At 40.0% G+C, this 22,013-nt stretch overlaps 1 protein-coding gene across 1 annotated transcript in view; it reads left to right on the top strand.

Annotated features, from left to right (window-relative positions):
• Positions 1-572: 572 nt before the first annotated feature.
• LOC124798045 (cell division cycle 5-like protein) overlaps positions 573-22,013 on the top strand; it is a 98,345-nt gene continuing 76,904 nt past the window's right edge. The window contains exons 1-2 of the mRNA XM_047261270.1: positions 573-707; positions 9,262-9,527. Coding sequence (XP_047117226.1) covers positions 663-707; positions 9,262-9,527 — 311 coding nt within the window. The 5' untranslated portion in view covers positions 573-662. The remainder of the gene's footprint in view (positions 708-9,261; positions 9,528-22,013) is intronic.

The raw sequence follows: 22,013 nt of genomic DNA, 5'->3' as shown, positions 1-22,013 counted from the left end.
AAATTTATAATCAGTGAGAAAACTGTCATACTTTTTGTCTACATCATCAGTTTGTTCTATGCCTCATTGCACCCTCTTTAGGATACTATTAAATACCCTTATGTTGTTTGCATTAATAATTCTTCTTTGTACATATTTTTCAGTGACTTTGTATTTCTTATTGTTCTCATTCCTTATAATCATTTTTAAAGCTCTATGTTCAGAAATGCTGATGGAATAACAGTATGGACTATGGAATATCAATCACATATATATTTTTTTAAATGTAAACTGTATGCATACCGGCAAGTCGATTTCACTCAACTAATCCAATTTAATCAACCATTACCAACTCTCCTTCGTAAAAATAATATCGCAACATTAAAACTAATTACAAAATTCTTTGATAAATCCAACCTTATTCTGTAAAACTCCGAAACACCGAGAGCTGGATGTATAGCCTTCAGGCCAATAGTCACAATAAATAAATAAATAAATAAAAATGTCACTGAGTGTGCATGTTCTAGTTTGCTTGTACCTGCAAGGTTTATTTACATCTTCATTCGAAGTTGTTTGCGTTGTTGACATTTGTCAGTTGTTTCTCGAAGGGTGTTTCGTTTGGAAGCGGAGTGAAAGATTTTGTAATTTTAGTGTTTGTGTGAAAATTTGATACAACAGCGATCATGCCGCGAATTATGATAAAGGGTGGTGTATGGAGGAACACTGAGGTAAATACTATTTTGAATAATAGTTTCCCGTTACCAGCTACGTTGTTTTGGAACCGATTGATGCGAAAATCTGCATTATGGTACTGACCGTTCATTACACTGCCATTCAGCTACAAATTTTTATTTGTGTCATTCGTCACTGCAATCCCCCGATATTGAGAAATGTAATTGTAAAATTGTCAATTTTCTTGTTGTTTGTATGTTTGCTACATTGTATTTATCATTGGGGAGACATCTAGTCAAATATATGTTATTAATCAGATAAATTTGATTATTACTCATATATAATAAAGAAAAACAACATATATGTGGGCAGAATCCTTATTTCCTGTTATTAAAGCTGCATGGAATTATTTTTTAGACGTGGTGTTAAGTGGACAACTACTTAAGCCACGGGTTGTGCTTGCTTTGGTAGTAACAGCAGCAAGCTCCCATTGGATTACATTTATGTGACGTGTGATCCAATTCATTTGCTAGATCATTGGCCCCGCAACCCGTAATGTAATTCTATGCTGGACTACTTGTCGTGAATTTTATCTTTACCTGCAGTATGCCAGTGGCCGGACAGTTTGGTGGCTTTTCCTCACACACATCAACTATCACTCTAAAATGTCATAACAATCAAATTGGGGAGTAGTCGAAAATAATAAGTAGGCCTATAGTTGTAACACCAACTCATTAAAATAATTTCTTGCATTTAGCCAACACATAACAAGATATTTCTTATTAAAAAAAATTTTCGACATGGCACTTAGCAACCAAACGACAGTGTCATCAAAAAACGTTGACCAATGAATACAATAAAATTAAAAACCATTCGGTAAACAAATATACCCATGTTCCCACCAATTCCCCACCCCCCCCCCCCCCCCCCCCCCCCCCCCCCCACACACACACAGTAGACATTCTTTCACAGTAAATTCCAGTAAAACTTGAATCAGTTAAAAAAAATGGAAACACTTCTTTCAAAATAAACAAAACAAAAACAGACAAACATTAATATTTTAATTCCCCCCAAATCCACCCTAAGCTGTCCCCATCCCAGTAGACCCCTAAAAATACTACATCACCATCCCAATCCAGAAATACTAAGCTACTTAACCAAACCCATCCCAACAACCCCCACCCCTCAAATTCAACTACTAATCTTTGGTCTGTACATTTTCTTAATAAGTTTTTACTCATTATGAAATGCACAGCAACTGTCAGACAAACTCTTCTACCAGTAGTACTTATCTCAACGAATCCACAAGGTAGATGAGTGCATTTTGCCCCTTCTCAAAACAGATTTAACCGCCACCTCTCCCCCCTTCCCCCCCTCCCCACTCCTCCCCCCTCTCCAGTGCCCTTCTGTTATGTTAGTGCAAGTCCCAGTCTTGCAACTTTTAAAGTCTGGTCTATTATTTGCCATCAAATGTTGTTACACACGTTTCCCCAAATCTATGTAAAGTACAAAAGAATCACAAATAATATTTGACTCTATCTCATTTCAGCATAGTCCTCCAATCACCCTTATTGTTCTTTTCCTGACCGCCTTAAAAATACTCTGAACTACCTCACTCCCTAGAAAGGATGGCACGCTGCTGCCAGGTCCCCCAAAAAACTTTCCCATTCATAACTTTCTCAGATACTGATTCATCAATTTCAGCAACATCTGGACTCTAGTCTACGCTTATACTTAATGAAGTCAGAACACATTTATATGCAAAATAATTAACAGTCAGTAACAAAGCACTCACTAATGTCCTCCTCTTGGGCAAAAAAAGCACAGTGACAAGTGATGATAAAATCCTCCAGCATAAATTTTCGTATCAACTATAACTTAATTCAACCTTCAACTGTTGTGTATAAAAGTTGGATCCATAGTGTCTCATCAAACAGAATAACTTGTTTACTAGTAACAACACAACCAACAATTTTCCAGACATTGAAATGATGTACTAAATAGTGTCCCCACATGTTACAAAAAACCTTATCACCAATTGCATTTGAAATATGTCACTCATAAATGGCAACACACACTTCAAGGTCATTACATTATGAGTAAAAAAAGCTGATGATCAATACTGAAATTTCAGATGGGGAAAGGTCTCTTCTAAAGAGAAAATAACTTATTTTAGGTTTTATTATTGAGCTTTAAGGACCTACAGGCATAATCCGTATCACTTCAGGCAGGGGTGTTACCATCATAGTCTTGGATGTTGTTGAATTTGGCGTATGTTAAGTAAGTAATAAACACGTATTTTTTTCCAGAATGAGATTTTCACTCTGCCAGGAAGTTTCACGTGTTTTTTTGTTTTGTCCGATAAATTCCTGCCTTGAGATACAGGCCTCCAAAGATGACACTGTGAACACCATTTTGAAGATGTGAATTATGAAAAAAAATTAAAATGCTGTATCTCTGGAACAGTTCTAGTTATTTTGTTTGTTTTTTTATTTGAAAGATAATTGCTTTATGCTTACAAAGAAATCCATCATTTTGACTTCTCTGTCAAAGTTTTTTCACTGTAGCGTTCTGAACTTTTTTTTATAATTTACAGAAAAAAAATTGAAAAATGCCAAACCACAGAAATTTGATTTTTTTCCTGTTGATTAGTACCACATTGTTCTACATTCCCTGAAAAGGAGAGATTTCACTTTTAAGTTGGACACATTCTATTTTTTAACTTGTCTTCACTGGAGTTGTTTCTTACTAATTTCTTTGTTACAATGTTTATTTCTATTGTCTTTATTGCAGTTATTTCTTATCACTTTGTTTGTTGCAGTTATTTCATTTCACTTTCATTGTTGCAGATATTTCTTACACTTTGTTGTAGTTTCTTGTCAGTTTGTTTGTCGTGATTGTTCATTGCAGGTTTCTGTATTGTAGTTGGTCAGTGCTAATTTGTTTACTGAAGAGGCTTCTAAGAAAACTGAGACAATCCAATGAGTTCTGTGTTTTAGTGAGGGTTTTGCCAGTTGACACAGTTGCAGTTTGTTTTGTGAGGACTGTTTGAAATGTCTTCTGACTGGGGCCACAGGAGAGTGAAGTGTGCTGACTATTTGGGAAATACGGAAATGTCCGATCCCACCCATCTGCTTTGACCCATGACGTCACAAATATGGCGGAAACAACCATAAACCACAATTCCAATATGGCGCATATAGAGTCGTTACGTACACATTATGGGGACGAAAATACATCGAAAAACAAACACACACACGTTCCACAAAAAGCTTAATGACACTAACAGGACAAGCACGGGAAATAGGGTTTTTTGGGTGGGGACAAACTAAATATAAGCAAATTTAGACACCCACCCCCATACAAAACCACGCAAAATGACGAAAAAACTGACATCACAAAACTCCCCAAATACCACTAAACACAATATCATCTGGAATCGGACACTTCCCTTGACCTATATAGCTCAAAAACATCTCCCGATACCAATACCAACATTCACAGCCACACATTGGGATCGAACACTTCCCTTGACCTGTTATCCTTACGACATCTCCACATACAGCCGTCCCTGGTCCGAGACGCCAGAACTTTAAGTAAGCCTCATTTCTTCACGACATACTGAACACTTCACGACTTCATCCAAACACCCGAATACTTGAAGAAATTTTATTAGAGGCAACCTACTGTCCCCCATCATAGCCGACAACCGAAAACTGTTGACCCTGTCGGTCATATCTATACCTACCAAAACATAAAAAAAGCAATTTACCAAAATTCACAAATGACGCCACACTCGCAAATTAAACCAGAAACACCACCAGAGAGCACCACCGATCGCATCAAAACGACACCTACAAACACGCCACTCTCACAAACTAAATTCCATGCCGTCGTGACGTCACACACCACAACGGCCTTACATCACGGGGCAAACCCGACAAGTGGGATCGGACGCTTCGGTCAACCCACTATTTGCATATCCATAAAAGAGTGATATATAAGACAAACAAAGAAACAGACTTTGTTCATGTTGGGAATAAGTGTTTTCATTTGAAGACTGTTTCAAAGTGAAGATGTTTGCAGTGACAACTTTTCGTGTTCTAAATTTTTTGACAGAATAATGTCAATGATAGTATCTAAACAAGGCGAAGCCTCCCGTGGTGCAGATAATGCAAATTTTGCATCAATAGAGGAAGAATTAAATAACCTAAATCAGTCAACTACAGAGGCGGGTATTAGTCCTGTTAAGGAACTGTGGTCAGTGAAGTCGAGTCATAAGCACCATGAATCAAGAAAGTGCAGAGAAATTGCTAAAGCTATGGATGAATACACTACAGCAAAACTGACCACACTCTTCAAAATAGAAATTCCATCTTCAGAAGAAAATTGCCTGAAATTTTTCACAAATATCAGTTCAGCTGTTGAATATTGTGCATCCTACAGTGAAAAGGTGCAAGTTTTAACTATTATTCCAGAGACATTTTCAAAGAAACCAATTTTGAACCACATTCCATCATATCAAAGTACAAGGTCTGTAAAAGGGGTCTTTGGAAGACCATATCCCTATTACGGTCATCCTGAAGAAGCAGCTGAAGTTGAGATAGTGCAATCATTTTATCTGGAAGATAAATGGGACTCTTCTTGCCAGAGTGCCAACATAAAAGACACTATAACTGTAACAATTGAAGGTCAAAAGTTGTGAAAGCGGAGAGATACATGACTAGTAGTATTAAAGGAACTTTTGCAATTTATAAGAGCAACTATACAACTTCTCATATTGGAAGATCAAAATTTTATGCACTATGACCTAAGTGGGTAGTTCCATACCCACCTAGACATGTCTGTTTATGTGTGTACTGTGCAAATTTTGAACTTTGTGTGGTAACTTTGAAGAACTTATTGGAGCATGTGACATATGACAACTTGATTGGGCGTGTGAAGTCATTAGTAGTCTGTGACGTAAAGTGAGAGACTTGTCTGTTTCAAGAATGTGGTGACTGCCCTGGAAAGGGAGGACTGTCTTTACAGACCCTTGGCCTGGAAGACATAGCATCACTCAAAGTGATGGGCGAAATCATATTGCACACACTTTAAAGAGCAAGAAAGAAGAAATTTCATTTGTTTGACCAATGCCTCAGAAACAGCAGGATAATATTCAATTTCACAACCTGAGAAGGGGGATGTTTGAGGTGTGTGTGTATGACAGTGAGTTGTGGATTCTGGAGATTATAGACACCAGTTATGAGTTAAACGAAATTGTAGTGAATATTATGCTACCACATGGACCAGGTGCCGGACACAAGTTTCCAGCTGAAGGACAGCAACAATGCCATCAGTGCTCAGTTCCTGTTCACATTGTTTTGAAGATTGTAAGTGCTCCAGTTCCTATTGGTTCAACAGAAGGGCATCACTCTGGATCAAAGGAAGAAACTGAAGCAGTGGAACACAGTTTTAGTTCATAGACTGGCTAATTTCAATACAAAACAGAGTGCACAGAAGTTGTATGAATTGAAACCTTTTTAAGTTTTTGGACCTTTCACATACATTTTGGAACTATTTAAAATGTTTGAAAAATGGGCCTCTTACTCATCTTTCAAAACTAAAATTGTGTTAAAGAAGGCTAGGCTTAGATTTTTATGAGCCTGTTATGCGGTAATGTGGTAATCAAACGTGACGGTTTGCCTACTTTATTTCTTCGTTGATCGTCCTTGGTGTCAACTTACTGCATTGCTACACTGCTGGAAAATGGGGTGTGGAAGTACAGAACCGACTGCTTTAAATGATGTAGCCGACAGGTGCACATTTGGGTTTAATGGAAACGTCCGATTCTGCCCGTCTGCTTTGACCAGTGACGTCACCAATATGGCGGAAACGACCATTCACAACAACTCCCATATTGTGACTATGATGTCATTACTTAAACGTGACAACACAAAAATAAATCGAAAAACCATCAAATACATATTCCTCCAAAAATATAATGAAACCAACGGGACAGGTGGGGGAAATTGGGGGTTTTTGGGTGGGTACAAACTAAAAATAAACACGTGCCACTAAACCAAACGACAAAAACGATAAAATAAAACAACCACAACCTTCCCAAAATCAACTAAAAACAACATCCACTGGAATCGAACACTTCCCTTGACCTCTGTAGGTCAACAGAAACTACAGAGACCAAATCATGAAACTCAAAACTAAAACCTGTCCACAATCATCACTACCTCAAAATACACAACAAACCAACAAAATTGGAATCGAACACTTCCTTCATTTTAACATATGCTAATTTCAATAATATCCGAGATTATGAAAGTAAGATTTTTTCCTAGCCTGCCTGAATTGATATGGACTATGCCTATATAATAAGCCTAGGAAAAACAGTTCGTTGCACTATTGATTGAGTCACAGCAACCAGACTCTGAACTGGGTAGTGTCCCTATTACAGTATACAGTAAAAGGGGATTAACTGGCGTGTTTCGAAGTACGTTGCCAACTCATGTGCAAACTGACGTCTTTCAACTCAGCATAGTCCTCAGGCTGCAATACAGATATGTCTAAAATTTCATATTCACATTTTTTGGCGTCATCAACGCACAACCAAACTGTCAGACCTCAGGCTGTGCTACTGATAAGTCCATCAGCACAACTTACTTTCCAAAAATTAATATAGATGCAAAAGAAATACTGTCATTATTCTGTTGTCTTCCTCATTTTTCGTATATGGCATCACACACCATATTATCATTGCATTACAGGATGAAGCCAACATACTGTAGGTTTGCTTGATCCATAAAAGGTGCAGAATCACATGATAAGAAACAGAGAGAGGGAAATTTTATATAGAAAATGCATCAGCTGGTTACTCATGGTGGTCCTGTGGTTTTACTTTTACAGAAACAGAACTGGTGCGCCAATTTTTTGATCTTTTACAAATTGGTCTGTTGTTTCTATGAAGAGGAAATGAGTAAACACAAGAGAACTACTGAAACTGTTAGTGTAGACAGTTATGTGAGAATAGACAGAAAATGAAAATGACAGTGAACGAGATGTAGATAGAAATATTAGTTGTGGACATAAGAGTATAGACTTTTCTCAATAATTTACTCTGTTTTTCTGGAAGGGGAAACAGCTCCCATATTGACAGGCTAGCTAGTAAAAATTTCTGCGAACATATTGCAGGTTGAAGATGATAGTTTCCAGAAAGAGAGGCAGGGAGCTGAAATGAGTTATGTCATCTCAAGAGCACAAGGGGATTAAGAGCATGGTGGTGGGTTGTTGTAAGCTGTAATGTATGGGAGAAATTGCGTGATAGAAATAAGAAATTTTCAACGTTATTTCCTCTTGTTGATTACTAAATTTATATAATAAGGATAAAGTGTTCTCCGAAGCAAGGAGATCAGTTGTTGGAAATTCATTGAAAGCAATCAGTACAAAGTGTGGGTGAGAATCATAAGTGAGCCAGCCGTATACTTGTAATGTTGATGGAAGCAGAAAGACAAAACACAGATATGCCACCAGATGATAACCATTCTCGATTGTGGGGTTGGAAAATAGTTGTCTACACTCCCAGGTATGATGGCAGGAGAGAGAGAGAGAGAGAGAGAGAGTGTTATGGTGAAAGGCTATTGTAATGGCCAAAGACATATGACACTTGTTTCCAAAACATATTTTTTTGTGTTTGACTAAGTCATCCAGGAAGAAGACGTTGGGCTCATATTTGAAGAGTGTTGGTCAAATCGTCCTCTAGCTATCAAAATTTAAGTTTTCCATTTGTTCCTAAATATCTTAAGGAAAATGCTAGGGTGGTTTCTTTAAAAAAGGGCACTGCTTATTTACTTCCTCAGTCCCAATTTGTGCTCCATCTTGAAAGGCTTTAACATAGGTGGGATGTTAAACCTTAATCTTCCTTTGTTCCAGTGCCAAGGAAGAAGGTGAGTGAGAAATGTTTCCTTCTATTGTCAGCGTAGTTGCACTTCAAATTTTCAACGAACTCAGCATGTTAATGAACTCAGACATTGCTAACTTCAGCACCCTGTGGGCTACATTCACACTGCTATGAAGTGTGTTCAAATGTGAACAAAGTTAAATTTGTTTTTGTATAAATATGATATTGACAGAATAATAAGTGGAAGGGCACTTCTTTACATCGTTCTTGAGATAGATTTATAAATGTTAATAAAATAGTAACACGTCAGTGGGTGGACATATCTTTAGGTAATAAGCAGTACAGTTCCTGTAACTGTTCACTTTACTTGTCTTAGAATGAAAGTTAATGAGTAATGGGTTATAAAAATTACATCTTCTGTAGAGTGACTTTTGAACATAACACTGGCGATAAAGCAAATATATTTTGTTAATGTGATCAGTAATTAGGGATAAATCGTTGAAAATTTGATGTGTTGACACATGCAAAACATGCTGTGCGCCGCTTTAGAAAGTGAGCTTGTGATCCTGCAAAGCTTGTGATCCTGTAAACCATTGTTGACTACTACTTTTGGAAACTGTGTTGTTTGTAAAGCTGGGTAGTATGTTTAACTATGTAGTAGATTTGAACTATATTAAATGACAAATTAATATTTGCTAATCTTACATTTTTTCTTGTAGGATGAGATTCTGAAAGCAGCGGTTATGAAGTATGGGAAAAACCAGTGGTCTCGTATTGCATCACTGTTGCACAGAAAATCGGCGAAACAGTGTAAGGCTCGGTGGTATGAGTGGCTTGACCCAAGCATAAAAAAGACTGAATGGAGCCGAGAAGAAGATGAAAAGCTGTTACATTTAGCAAAGCTAATGCCCACTCAGTGGAGGACTATTGCACCAATAATTGGGAGAACAGCAGCACAATGCCTCGAAAGATATGAATATCTCTTGTAAGGAAATCTTACTTTAGTTATATGACAGTGTCAAAAAAGAATCAATTTCTCTCTACACTATTCAGTATTTAACTGCCTACATCACATTATGATTTTGTCATGTTAAATAGTGACAAAACAGGAGACTTGGGATATCACCTGTTAGCTTTGTACCATCAGATCATCAGGATGACGCATACTCCTGTGTCAAGCTTATGTAATATGGCGATCATGATGTCACTCATTACACATACGGACAGACACAAATAGTACAAAAAATATTGTACTGCAGAAATAATACATAACTAATGCAACAACCACAGGAATTAGGAGGGGTTTGGATGGGGACAAACTAAATATAAGACAATTCCAATAATGAAGACATACCAAAACAAATTACTGAAGCAAAAATCAAGTCCTCCGTAATGAACAGTACCTTTTTAAAAAAAGAAGAAGAAGAAGCTGAAAAAGCTGGTATTAGAAATTTCACTTGAGCTATATAGCTCATCTATGAAGGGCATGATGCCAAAACACACACAAATAGCTCCAAAACCCAGTACCAGAAATTTCACCTGACCGATATAGCACAAACGAAATCTATGATAGAAAATCACATTAATCTCAACAATTTTGGTATCTGATACTTTACATATACAACTAAAACAATGTGTGTGGTACCACAAAATCAAAACTTGTCATGCAACTATTATGGAAAACCTAACCTTAGCAGTCTACATATAACTAACTCCATCATATCTACAACCACAATCCAAATGTCATAAAACACTGCGTTAACACCAGTTCCAGTATACAAGAATACACAGTTATGCACATATGTACATGCACACATACATACATACCATACACACAACAAATATGGACAGCAACAACAAAAAAAGAACAGAAATATGTTCTTGCAACCAGTCAGCTGACACGCAAGTCTAGCAATCTAGTGATAATAAAAATAATCTGTCATCAACACAATCTCTCAAATGGCTAACCTAGATTTCTCAAAAAAGAAACCTTTCTGGATAGAATGCCCTACATTGTACCACAGATAAAAACCACATGTTCTGATCCATTATGCGAGATGCAGCAGCTGTGGGCAATGTCATACTTTCTCCACAAGTGTAACACTTCGCACACTCCACAATTAAACCAAAGAAGTGTAGGAATTTAGTCATGATTGTCATGTTCTCCCCTATTGCGGCGTACCAGGACCTACCCATCAAACTTTGTCATTGTATCTGTAACTAACAAAAACCAATGTCATTCGCATAAACAAAGCTCAAGAAATCCAATTAATCACTTACAGTACTCACAATAAATTTAGAAACATAACCATCTCACATAATGAGCACCACCGCATATCCTAACATGCTTTTTGCAAACCTGATCCCTTTCAAATATGTATGCAGCGCCACCAAGATGTCACACACCATAACACAATTATGTCATAGGTTAAAGCAGACAAGTGGTTTCATAAATGTAGATTGATCCAAAGTAGTTACGTAACACCATAAAGTTTGGTCAGTAGCTTCTTGGCACTGAACAGAAATTTTAATTAATCATGTTATTAAATGAGATGTTCCCAATAGAGAGCTGGATATTCGTTCCATAAATTAAGCTGTGAGCAATACAGATTTTTAAAAGTTTATAAAATATGCAAGCTGTTACCTAAGACAATAGCTTGATTTCTGAAGTGTGATTTTGTTTGTTCGTTTACGTTTACATATAAGGAGGAAAAAGAAAAACCAATTAATGATACAGATAGAGCAAAGTATTGAATTCTAGCTTGTGAAAGTTATTGAGAATTATCTTGTTTCCTCGTCTCCATCTTAGCATAAGTGCTCAAATGACAGATAATGGGGTAAATAGTAGAAGTAAAGGTAACAGCACGCTGTATAATTGAGGCATTGAGTGGTTGATAGGCACGTAATCAAAACAAAAAACAATGCTTAACTTTCACATGATGTCATACTGAGCTAACACACACACAATTGAACATGTTGCTAGAGCTGTTGGGGTACCTGCATGATTCTATATTGATTGTGAAGAGGAATACACACTGTTTATATCAGCAATTACTCACATTTCACCAGAACTAAAAAATAATTGGAGAAAGGTCAACTTTCATGAAGGGCCACTAATCAGGTGTGCAAAACTATAGGCTTAGATTGATGACCACATCTCTGTAGAATTATGGAACAAGTTTTATGCTTGCATGTTAGCACTTTTCTCCTCCTTAGACCTCAACATAGATTGTTAATTCAGTGGGACTACGTTTCTTTTCTTCCTTAAGGTGTTTGACATAGTTCTGCTCTGTCACCTATTGAAAAGAATTCAGCCTTATGGAATGTGTGGCTGTGATTTATGACTTGCTACTTGATGTAACCTGAATGATAATGTCAGAAGCTCTAGAGGACTGTTTGCTGTTAGTGCTATTGGATATAAGCAGGTTTCAGTGCTATAAAATTGTAGTGGAGCGTAGGAAGACATGTAGATGTTCAACACTTGATACAGGGCCAAGCAGTTGACATTCAGCTCAAAAAATGTAACATATTGTGTGTAAATAATGAAGATGTTGAGTCGTAGACAGGCACAACAAAAAGACTGCTAAACAAGTAAACTTTCAGCCAAAAGGTTTTCTTCTAAAGTAGGTAAAAAAAAAACCACACACACACACACACACACACACACACACACACACACACGCACGCACTTTACGTACTTGGTTATCAGTCTTTTTATTGTGCCTGTCTGTGGCTTAACATCTCCACCATATGGTAAGTAGCAGTCTATCCTTTTCATAATAGAAACAGTAACGGGTATTAAATACTTAGAAGTGTGTATCCATGGCATTTTAAAACGGAATAACCCCAGAATGAGATTCATTTGAAGAGTCCAAAGAAAATATAAGCACTTGTGAAGGAGGTAGCTTACAAAACTGTCATTTGGGGGATTATAGATACTGTCTTGTCAGTATTGACCATCACCAGGTGTGATCATTACAGGGGATAGGGATGAGCCTAAAAAGGACAGAGTATTTCATTGCAGTTGCATTTTCCAGTACATCTACTACATTATGTGTTATCTAAATTGAAGGTAGAAGTGTGAGAGAGTTTCAGAAATGTTTGTCCAACTCTTCAGCTTGTGTGCATGTAAGAAGGCAGTTGTGTGATGCTTTCTGTACAGAGAGAGATAGAGAACACCCTGTGGCATTGCCAGTGTGCTATCTCTCCCTGGTAGCTGGCAGTGTTGGGCTAAGAACCACACTGGGTCACTGTATCTGCTACTGACCTTCCCTAGAAAAATTTATATGCTTGGAAAGCTATCGCTGTCACTTGTTACTGCAATGCTTCACGAGTTTCCTTTATGCTGCCAATTAACGCTAAAGTGGTGAAATACCCTCACCATGCTTAGTCTAACAAAAACCAGCACTAAATATTCTACAAATGCCATGAAATACATACACAGAAGACATGGGCAGAATACATTATTCTTTGATGCAGCATGTGGTACACTTCTTAGTGCACTTTGCGTCACCACCAGCCTTCTCATGTGCATGCGAATGTAGTGGCAGATGCTGCAAGAGACACACAATAGATCACAAAGAGGTTTACCACTAAGGTTCTGAGAGTAGATATTCCAAGAAGAGTCAGACAACACTTTATTCCTGCTATGCATACCTCATAAAATAACTTACAGTCAGAGTAATGTGAGCTCACATGGCTGTTCACCAAGAGTAATTTTTCTTTTGGACCATTTGAGAGGGAAGTGGATGGGAGAATAGAAGTGGTACAAAAACTACAAGGCTATTTTGGCATGTAGATGGCTTAAAATGTATTTAGTTTTTTCAGTGATTATGTTGCTGGCCATTCAGAAATGCTGCCTGTGTGAGAAAATCGATCAAAAACACACACACACACACACACACACACACACACACACACACACACGCACGCGCGCAGCTGACACATGACCACAGTCTCTGGCTGCTGAGGCCAGATTGCAAGCAGCAGCGCATGATGGGTGAAGCAAACTGGGTGGTGGGAGTAAAGAGGAGGCTCGGGAGGGGAGGAGTACGGATAGCAGGGTACGGGTGAGGAACAGTAAAATGCTGAATGTGGCAGTGTACAGGGACGAAGTGGGAGAAGGTAGGGCAGCCAGATGCAGTATGAAGTTAGATGGTGGACAGAGGGAGGGAGGGGGGGGACAGTGGAAAAGGAGAGAAGTAAGAAGTCTGTGGGTGCACTGGCAGAATAGAGGGCTGTGTAGTGCTGGAATGGGAACAGGGAAGTGGGTAAAGAACAATGGCTAACAAAGGTTGAGACCAGGAGGATTATGGACATATAGGATATATTGTAGGGAGAGTTCATACCTGTGCAATTCAGGAAATCTGGTGTTGTCGAGAAGGTTCCAGATGGCACAGGCTGTGAAGCAGTCATTGAAGTGAAGAATGTTGTGTTGGGCAACGTGCTCAGTAACTGGGTTGTCCAGTTCTTTCTTGGTCGCAGTTTGTCAATGGCCATTCATGTGGACATACAGTGTGTTGGTTGACATGCCCACACAGAATGCAGCACAGTGGTTGCAGCTTAGCTTGTAGGTCACATGTCTAGTTTCACAGGTAGCCCTGCCTTTCATGGGATAGGTGATGATTGTGACCAGACCAGAGTAGATGGTGGTGGGAGGATGTATAGGACAGGTCTTGCATCTAGGGCTATTAGAAGGATAGGGACCATGAGGTAAGAGATTGGGAGCTGGAGTTGTGCAGGGATGGACAAGGATGTTGTGTAGGTTCAGTGGACAGGAGAATATCACTGTGGAAGGGTGGTAAGGATAGTGGATAGGACATTCTTCATTTCAGTTGCTTTGCTTCAATCCTGGGTGGTATTGAGTCATGGGGGAATGCTTCTCTGTGACCAGACAGTGGGACTTGGGGAGATGGTGGGTGTCTGGAGAGATAAGGCATGGGAAATCTGTTTCTGTACAAGGTTGTTAGGGCAATTACAGTGTGTGAAGGCTTCAGTGAGACCCTTGGTTTGTTTTGAAAGAGACTGCTTGTCACTACAGATAGAACAGCTATGGATACTGTTGATATGTTTGGTATGGATGGAGGTACTGATGCATCCATCTTTGAGGTGGAGGTTAACATTGAGGAATTTGGCTTCTTGGGAACCAGGTGAAGTGAATAAGGGAGAAGGTGTTGAATTCTGGAGGAATATATATAGGGTGTCTTCGCCCTTGATCCAGATCATGAAGATGTCAACAATGAATCTGAAACAGTTAAGGGTTTTGGGATTATGGGTAGCTAGTAATGATTGCTCTAGATGGACTGTGAATAGGTTTGCATAGGATGGCACCATATGGTTGCCCATAGTTATACCCTGGATTTGTTTGTAGGTGATGCCTGCAAAGGAGAAGGTGTTGTGGGTGAGGATATAGTTGATCAGAGGGTCTCGGAAGCAGGCTGTAGGTTTGGAATCCGTCAGACATTGGGAGAGGTAGTGTTCAGTAGCAGCAAGTCCATGGACAATAGGGATGTTAGTGTAAAGGTTGCTGGCATTAATAGTGACGAGCAGGGCACCATGTGGTAAAGGAACAGGAAATGTGGGGAGTCAGTGGGGTAAATGGTTGGTATTTTTAAATAGGAGTGTAGGTTGCAGGTAATAGGCTAAAAATGTTAGTTTACACTAGCTGATGTTCTCTCAGTGCAGGCGCATTAATCAGCCACAATGGGGCGCTGTGGGTTTCTGCACTTCAGGAAGCATGTGGAAGGAAGGATTGCGGGGGATGGTAGGGTGAGGAGAAAGATGGATTCACGAAGAGGTTCTGGGATGGACCTTATGATTTAAGGAGATACTGGATATCCTGATGGATTTCTGGAATGAGGTCACTGTGGCAGGGTTTGTGGGTGGATGACTCTGACAGCTGGCAGATGCTGCATCTGTTGTGAGTAGCAGTCTCTCTCGAAATATACCAAGGCTGAGGCCTTCCCAGACTGTAATACACCCTCCCCACCCCCACCCCCCTTCCCCCAACCTTGTACAAAAATGGATTTTTCATACTTTATCTCTACAGTCACCTACCACCTCCCAGAGTCTCACCATCCGGGCACAGAGGAGTGCCGGCCGGGGTCGCCGAGTGGTTCTAGGTGCAACAGTCTGGAACAGTGTGACCGCTACGGTCGCAGGTTCGAATCCTGCCTCGGGCATGGATGTGTGTGATGTCCTTAGGTTAATTAGGAAGGTTAATTAGGTTTAAGTAGTTCTAAGTTCCAGGGGACTGATGACCTCAGAAGTTAAGTCCCATAGTGCTCAGAGCCATTTGAACCACAGAGGACCATTCCCCTCATAATTCAGCGCTACCCAGGACTGGAGCAACTGACTCACATTCTCTGCCTGGGTTTCGACTGCCTCTCATTGTGCCATGAGATACAGAATATCCTACACACTGTCCTTCCCACCCGTCCCACAGTGGTATTCTGCCGCCCACCGAACCTACACAATATCCGTGTCCATCCCTACACAATCCCTTGCTCCCAACCCCTTGCCTCATGGCCCATATCTCTGTAATAGGCCTACATGCTGTCCCAGACATCCTCCTACCGCCACCTACCCCAGTCCAGTCTCAACAGCACCTGTCCCATGAAACACAGGGCTACATACGAGACCAGCCATGTGATCTACAACCACATCTGGAACCACTGTGCTGCATTCTATGTGGGCTTAACAACCAACGAGTTGTCTGTACACATGAAAGGCCACCAACAAACTGTGTCCAAGAAACAGCTGGACAATCCAGTTGCTGAGCACGCTGCCCAGCATGATGTTTTTTTCAATGACTGCTTCACAGCCTGTGCCATCTGGACCCTTCCCGCCAACACCAGCTTTTCTGAATTGCACAGGTGGGAACCCTCCTTACAGTATAATCTACATTTCCATAACCCCTCCAGGTCTCAACCTTTGTTAGTCATTGTCTTGTATCCACCTATCCCCTACCTTGTTCCCATTCCAGCCTACACAGCCTTCTATTCCACTAACGCACCCACAGTCTTTTTACATCTCTCCTTTTTCACAACCCCCTTCTGCCCACCATCTAGCCTCCCTACTGCATCTAGCTGCGCTACCCTCTCCCCATCTCGTTCCTGCATGCTCCCACAAGCAGTACTGTACTGTCCCCCACCCTTGGCCTCTTATCCCTCCCCCTCCCTGTCCCAGCCTCCTCCTTACCCCCATCACCCTGTTAGTTTCTCCTATCATATGCACTGCTGCTTGCAGCCTGGTCTTGGCAGCCAGAGAGTGTGGTCGCGTGTGTGTGTGTGTGTGTGTGTGTGTGTGTGTGTGTTTTGTCTAATTCTGATAAAGGCCTGTTTTGCCGAAAGCTTTGTTTGACAGTCTTTTCGTTGTGCCTATCAGTGACTGAGTGTCTTCACTATAAGGTGGGTAGCAACTATCCTTTTCATAACATTTTCATTATTCTGTACTGGATTTTCCATTGTTTGATTTTGCCTTGTGGCTTTTCTTTCAACTTGTAACCCAGTGCTGTTTCCCTTTGTAACTATTTTTTAATACATGACTGTACTCAGTGTCTGTCCTTTTTTCTCCTACCACCTACCAAACCGCACTATACACTCTACTTATGAGCCACAGTGTGTTAACCATCTTGGCTATGTGCAATGGATTGCTACAGGACCACTCTTAATGTTGGTGCAGCATCTCGTGAACTAGACCATCAAATTGATCACTCTTATTGTGACACACTTTTGTATTTTTGGGTATTATTTTCTGTGCCTTCCTGTGGCATATGAAGTTGTATCCCACCCTACCAACCCCTCCCCCACACCCACACTCCTCCTCCTCTCTATTCCAGCTTCCGCACATGCTAACTTCATGTAGTCTGGTCACAGGTGCCAACTCCCTTCTTCACACTCATCCACTAACAGACCAGCAACCCACATTACAATCTTTTTATTTATTTTTTTCTTTAATTCAAGATGTTTTCATATTAATTTCAGTTGGTTTTTGCCGTTCACTATTGGCTCACGCCCTCAGATTTCATCTGGTTTTCCCATACTTCACCTACTTAACCCTTTTCATAATTTTTGTCATGTTTTTGGTGTATTTTTGTGAATTTTGTGGACTTATTTCTATTTTATTTACATATTTTTCGCATTTTTATCCTCCACCAGGAAACCCTACTCCTCCCATCTGTGTCAATACAAAAAGTTTCCCTGTTCCTAGCCAGAACCCAGTCTCACATACTGTTCTTGCATTGTTGCTTGGCTCATGGAATCCCCCCCCCCCTCTGCCCCCCCCCTGCCCCTGCCCAAGATGGTCTTACCATCAAATTACCCATCACCAGCTGCAACCCCTCCTTCCACAGTGAACTCCATCTGTTCAGATTCTTCGAGTCCTTAATCCTCACCAACATCGTCCTGCAAAACCATATCAGTCAGGGCCAAACTTCCTTGCAGTACCTCCTCTCCATCCATGAAATTCTACTGCTATGAAATTCTAAATTCCTGGATCTCATATCACCCAGTGAAACTCTCGCCCTCCCGGAACTAGAGTTACGTGCACAATGCCACATCAAAAAACTCTCCACCATATTCACTTTCTACTCCCACTTTGGACCACTATTATCCATCACCTCTACAACAACCTCCAAACCTCCCTCACATCCCCCATAGCTGACAAACCCTGACTTGCAGACCTACTACATTTGCCCCAACCTCAAAATCTTCCTCCTGCAACAATGCAGAATCCAGAATCTAAAAAGGCCTTTCCTCCAAAAGCATCTGTCCCACAGACGGCGTCAACTTTTGCCCTGCTCCCAAATTCAGTCATGCAGGACTTGTTAAAGACCTTCTTTCTGCCTCCTAGTCCCTGTAGTGGAAACAGTTTTTCACCACCAACCCTACCATTCTCAACCAAAGACTGATGTTGAACCCTGCCTGACTTACTTCTGCAGAAAGAACCACAGTCCACCACCCAAAAAGTGATCCTGACTTTATAATCCTACCTGCCAACAAAGCTAGCATCACTGTCATTTTGAATGGCTCTGCCAGCTGCAAGATTCATCCACCTACAAACCCTGCCGCAGTAACCCCATTCTAGAAATCTAGCAGGATCTCCAGTCTCTCCTCAAAACCTTAGGCCCATCCCAAAACCTCTCCCCAGAGTCCATTTCTCTCCTCACACCTACCACTCCCTGCACTCCTATATTCTACATGCTTCCTAAAAACCATAGACCCAACCATCCAGATGCCCCATTGTTGCTGGTTATTGTGCCCCCCAATGAGAAAATTTCTGCTCCTGTAGACCAATGCGTTCAGCCTATTACCTGCAACCTGCCCCCCTATATAAAAGATACCAACCATTTCCCCCACCAGCTCTCCACAGTTCCTGTTCCTTGATCATATGGTGGCCTGCTTGTCACTATTAATGCCACCTCCCCTTACACTTACATCCCTAATGCCCATGGCCTTGCTGCCATTGGACACTACTTTTACCAACATCCAATGGATTCCAAACCTACAACCTCCTTCCTAATCTGCCAAAGTGAAGTATATTGTCACCCTCAATTATTTCTTCTTTGAAGGCATCACTTACAAACTAATCTTGGGTATGGCTATGGGCAACCACATGGCACAATCCTGTGCCACCCTAATCATGATCCGTCTAGAGGAACCCTTTCTAACCACCCAGTATCCCAAAACCCTTACCTGGTTCTGATTCACTGATGACATCTTTGTTATATGGATATCCACATTCCTCCAGAACCTCAACACTTCCTCCCCCATTCACCTCATCTGGTCCTCCTCAATCCAACAAATCACCTTCCTCAATGTTAATCTCCACCAAAGAGATGGCTAGATCAGTACCTCCATCCATATCAAACCTACCAACCACCAACAATTCCTCCACTTTGACAGCAGCCACCCATTCCATACCAAGAATTACCTACCACACAGCTCAGCCACCTGTGGCCATCACATCTGTGGTGATGAGGAGCAGTCCTTTTCAAAATATACCAACGGTCTCACTGGGGGCCTTCACAGACCATAATTACCCTCCCAGCCTTGTACAAAAACAGATCTTCCATGCCTTATCTCTCCAGTCACCCAAATACACCCAAAGTCTCACTGTCTGACCACAGAGGAGCATTCCCCTTGCGACTCAGTACCACCCAGGACATATTCTCCCCCAGAGTTTTGAGTACCTTTCATCATGACCTGAAATGAGGAATGTTCTAATCACTACCCTTCCCACCCCTCCCACAGTGGTACTCTATCCCCACATCTCCTGCTACCAACACCTTGCGCCTTGACTCAGATCCCTGTAATAGACCTGTCCCACACATTCTTCTGCTGTCACCTTCTCTAGTCCTGTCACAAACATCACCTATCCCATCAAAGGAAGGGCTGTCTGTGAAACCAGTCATGTGATCTATGAGATAAGCTGCAACCACTGTTCTGCATTCTACATGGGCATGACAGCCAACAAGCCGTTTGTCCACGTGAATGGGCACCGACAAACTGTGTCCGAGAAACATCTGTACAAGCCAGTTGCTGAGCACAGTGCGCAACACTGCTTCATAGCCTGTGCTATCTGAATCCTTCCTACCAACACCAGCTTTCGTGAATTGTGCAGGTGTGAACTCTCCCGACAATATTTGCTACATTCCCATAACCTTCCTGGCCTCCTGTATGCTCCCACAAGCGCTACTTTACTGTCCACCACTCCTATCCTGCTATCTGTCCCCCTCTCTGCCCCGCCTCATCATTACCCACACCACCCAATTTGCTTTTCCTCAGCATCTCCACTATGTTGTGTGCGGCAAGTATCCTTTCCATAACATTCTCATTATTCCATCCTGGATTTTCCATTGTTAAATGAAAATTGAGCAACAGTAATAAATTCTACTATTAACAGTGGTAAATGGAAATTGGGATTTCGTGATGAAATAATGTGCTAATGAACTGAAAATATTTTATTCTGGAAAAATGGGTAGTTATGGAAATACATGCTCTTTAAAGTGTTATTGTGTTTCCTGTACTGTCATTTGAGTTGACATTTTTCATGTGCATGAGTCATGGCCTATCTTGTGGTAGCTGTACTGGAAGCACCCTGAGAGTTCACTATTGCCTATATGTTGTATGTTAGTCCAACGAGAAAAAAAAGCAGTTTTTCACACACTATTTTAGATTTTGATGAAACCTTGCTTATTTATTCTCCCTCTGGATATGATATGATTAACAGTCATATCGAATTTTAACATTTCCTCTCTCTCATTTTCTATTTTATGCAACTTCAAAATTTGATAGCTTTGTTGCTTTTAACATTGTTATGGCACAAAATAACATTTGATGCCTTTTAAAAATAAATTATCTTTTTTTTTATTTATCATCCAAATAAAGTGAAATATGCAGGTTGTGTACTGCACGGTATAAGAAGTGTAGGGAAAAAGCTCATACTTTTAAGTAAAACCACGAAGACTAGAAAAAAATTTACACTTTACTTTTGTATTTCATTTTGTAAAAAACACAGTTTACCATTATATCAAATATGAAACAAAGAGGAAGGGATATTCCATAAATTTTTTATTTGTGAAATGATTCGAAAATCATTGTCTACTACATGAGAAAATATAATTAATTTATTTTTGTTATTTTTTTGTTTTTATGGCAAATAATTATATTTAATTTTTTTCTTGAGATCACAAGATAAATAATCAAAATTTCGAGGTTTCTCAGTAATGTACTTTTGACATAATTGAAATTGTAAGTGATTAAACTTATAAAAGAAACAGACTCAACCAACAGTATTTAAAGAAAGGCCAAGTTAATTCAGTTTTTAAATAGCGCTCCATATGGTGGACATAATTTATAACAGTAACATGTTTTTTCTGAATAGACCACATATGCTTTTCTGTATCATCAAACACATGATGAATGGGAACAGGGCAGAAGTTGTCATTTGGGCCAATGGAATGATGGTGAAGGTCCTGAAGATCCATAAATTGTATTTTAACATCATGTTCTGTTTAAATATTTACAAACTACATATGGTGATGTTAATGTTACAAAACTGAAACAAATCTATGCAGATAATATTCCTTTTGAGCTAATCATTGAACTTCCCATTCTGTGACATCACACTTTTTCTTTTTTTCACACCCAAGTGCAAAAATGGCCACTCGGCACTGAGATTAAAATTGCTTTTATGAAGACGTAGTTTCCTAAAATTAAATTTATTCTTTTTTATTGACCTGATGTGGCATTTTGATTGTATTCTGAAGAAGTTTGTGTTTGCTAATTTGTGCTTGCTCGGAATGATATTTTACACCAAAGTGTAAGCCACATTAATCTTTCCAGTTTTATTATTAAGTATGAATACTTTTCTTTTAATTGCAGATTCATTTAGTTGTAATTTGAATCACAGCAGATTTATGAAAATTTTCTGCAGAAACTTCAGAGTTTACTCTTTTTCTCAGATGACA

This window comes from Schistocerca piceifrons, chromosome 1 (genome assembly GCF_021461385.2).
Source record: "Schistocerca piceifrons isolate TAMUIC-IGC-003096 chromosome 1, iqSchPice1.1, whole genome shotgun sequence".
NCBI lineage: Eukaryota > Metazoa > Arthropoda > Insecta > Orthoptera > Acrididae > Schistocerca > Schistocerca piceifrons.
The sequence above is the reverse complement of the archived record's forward strand: the minus strand, read 5'-3'. Positions and strand labels throughout refer to the sequence as shown.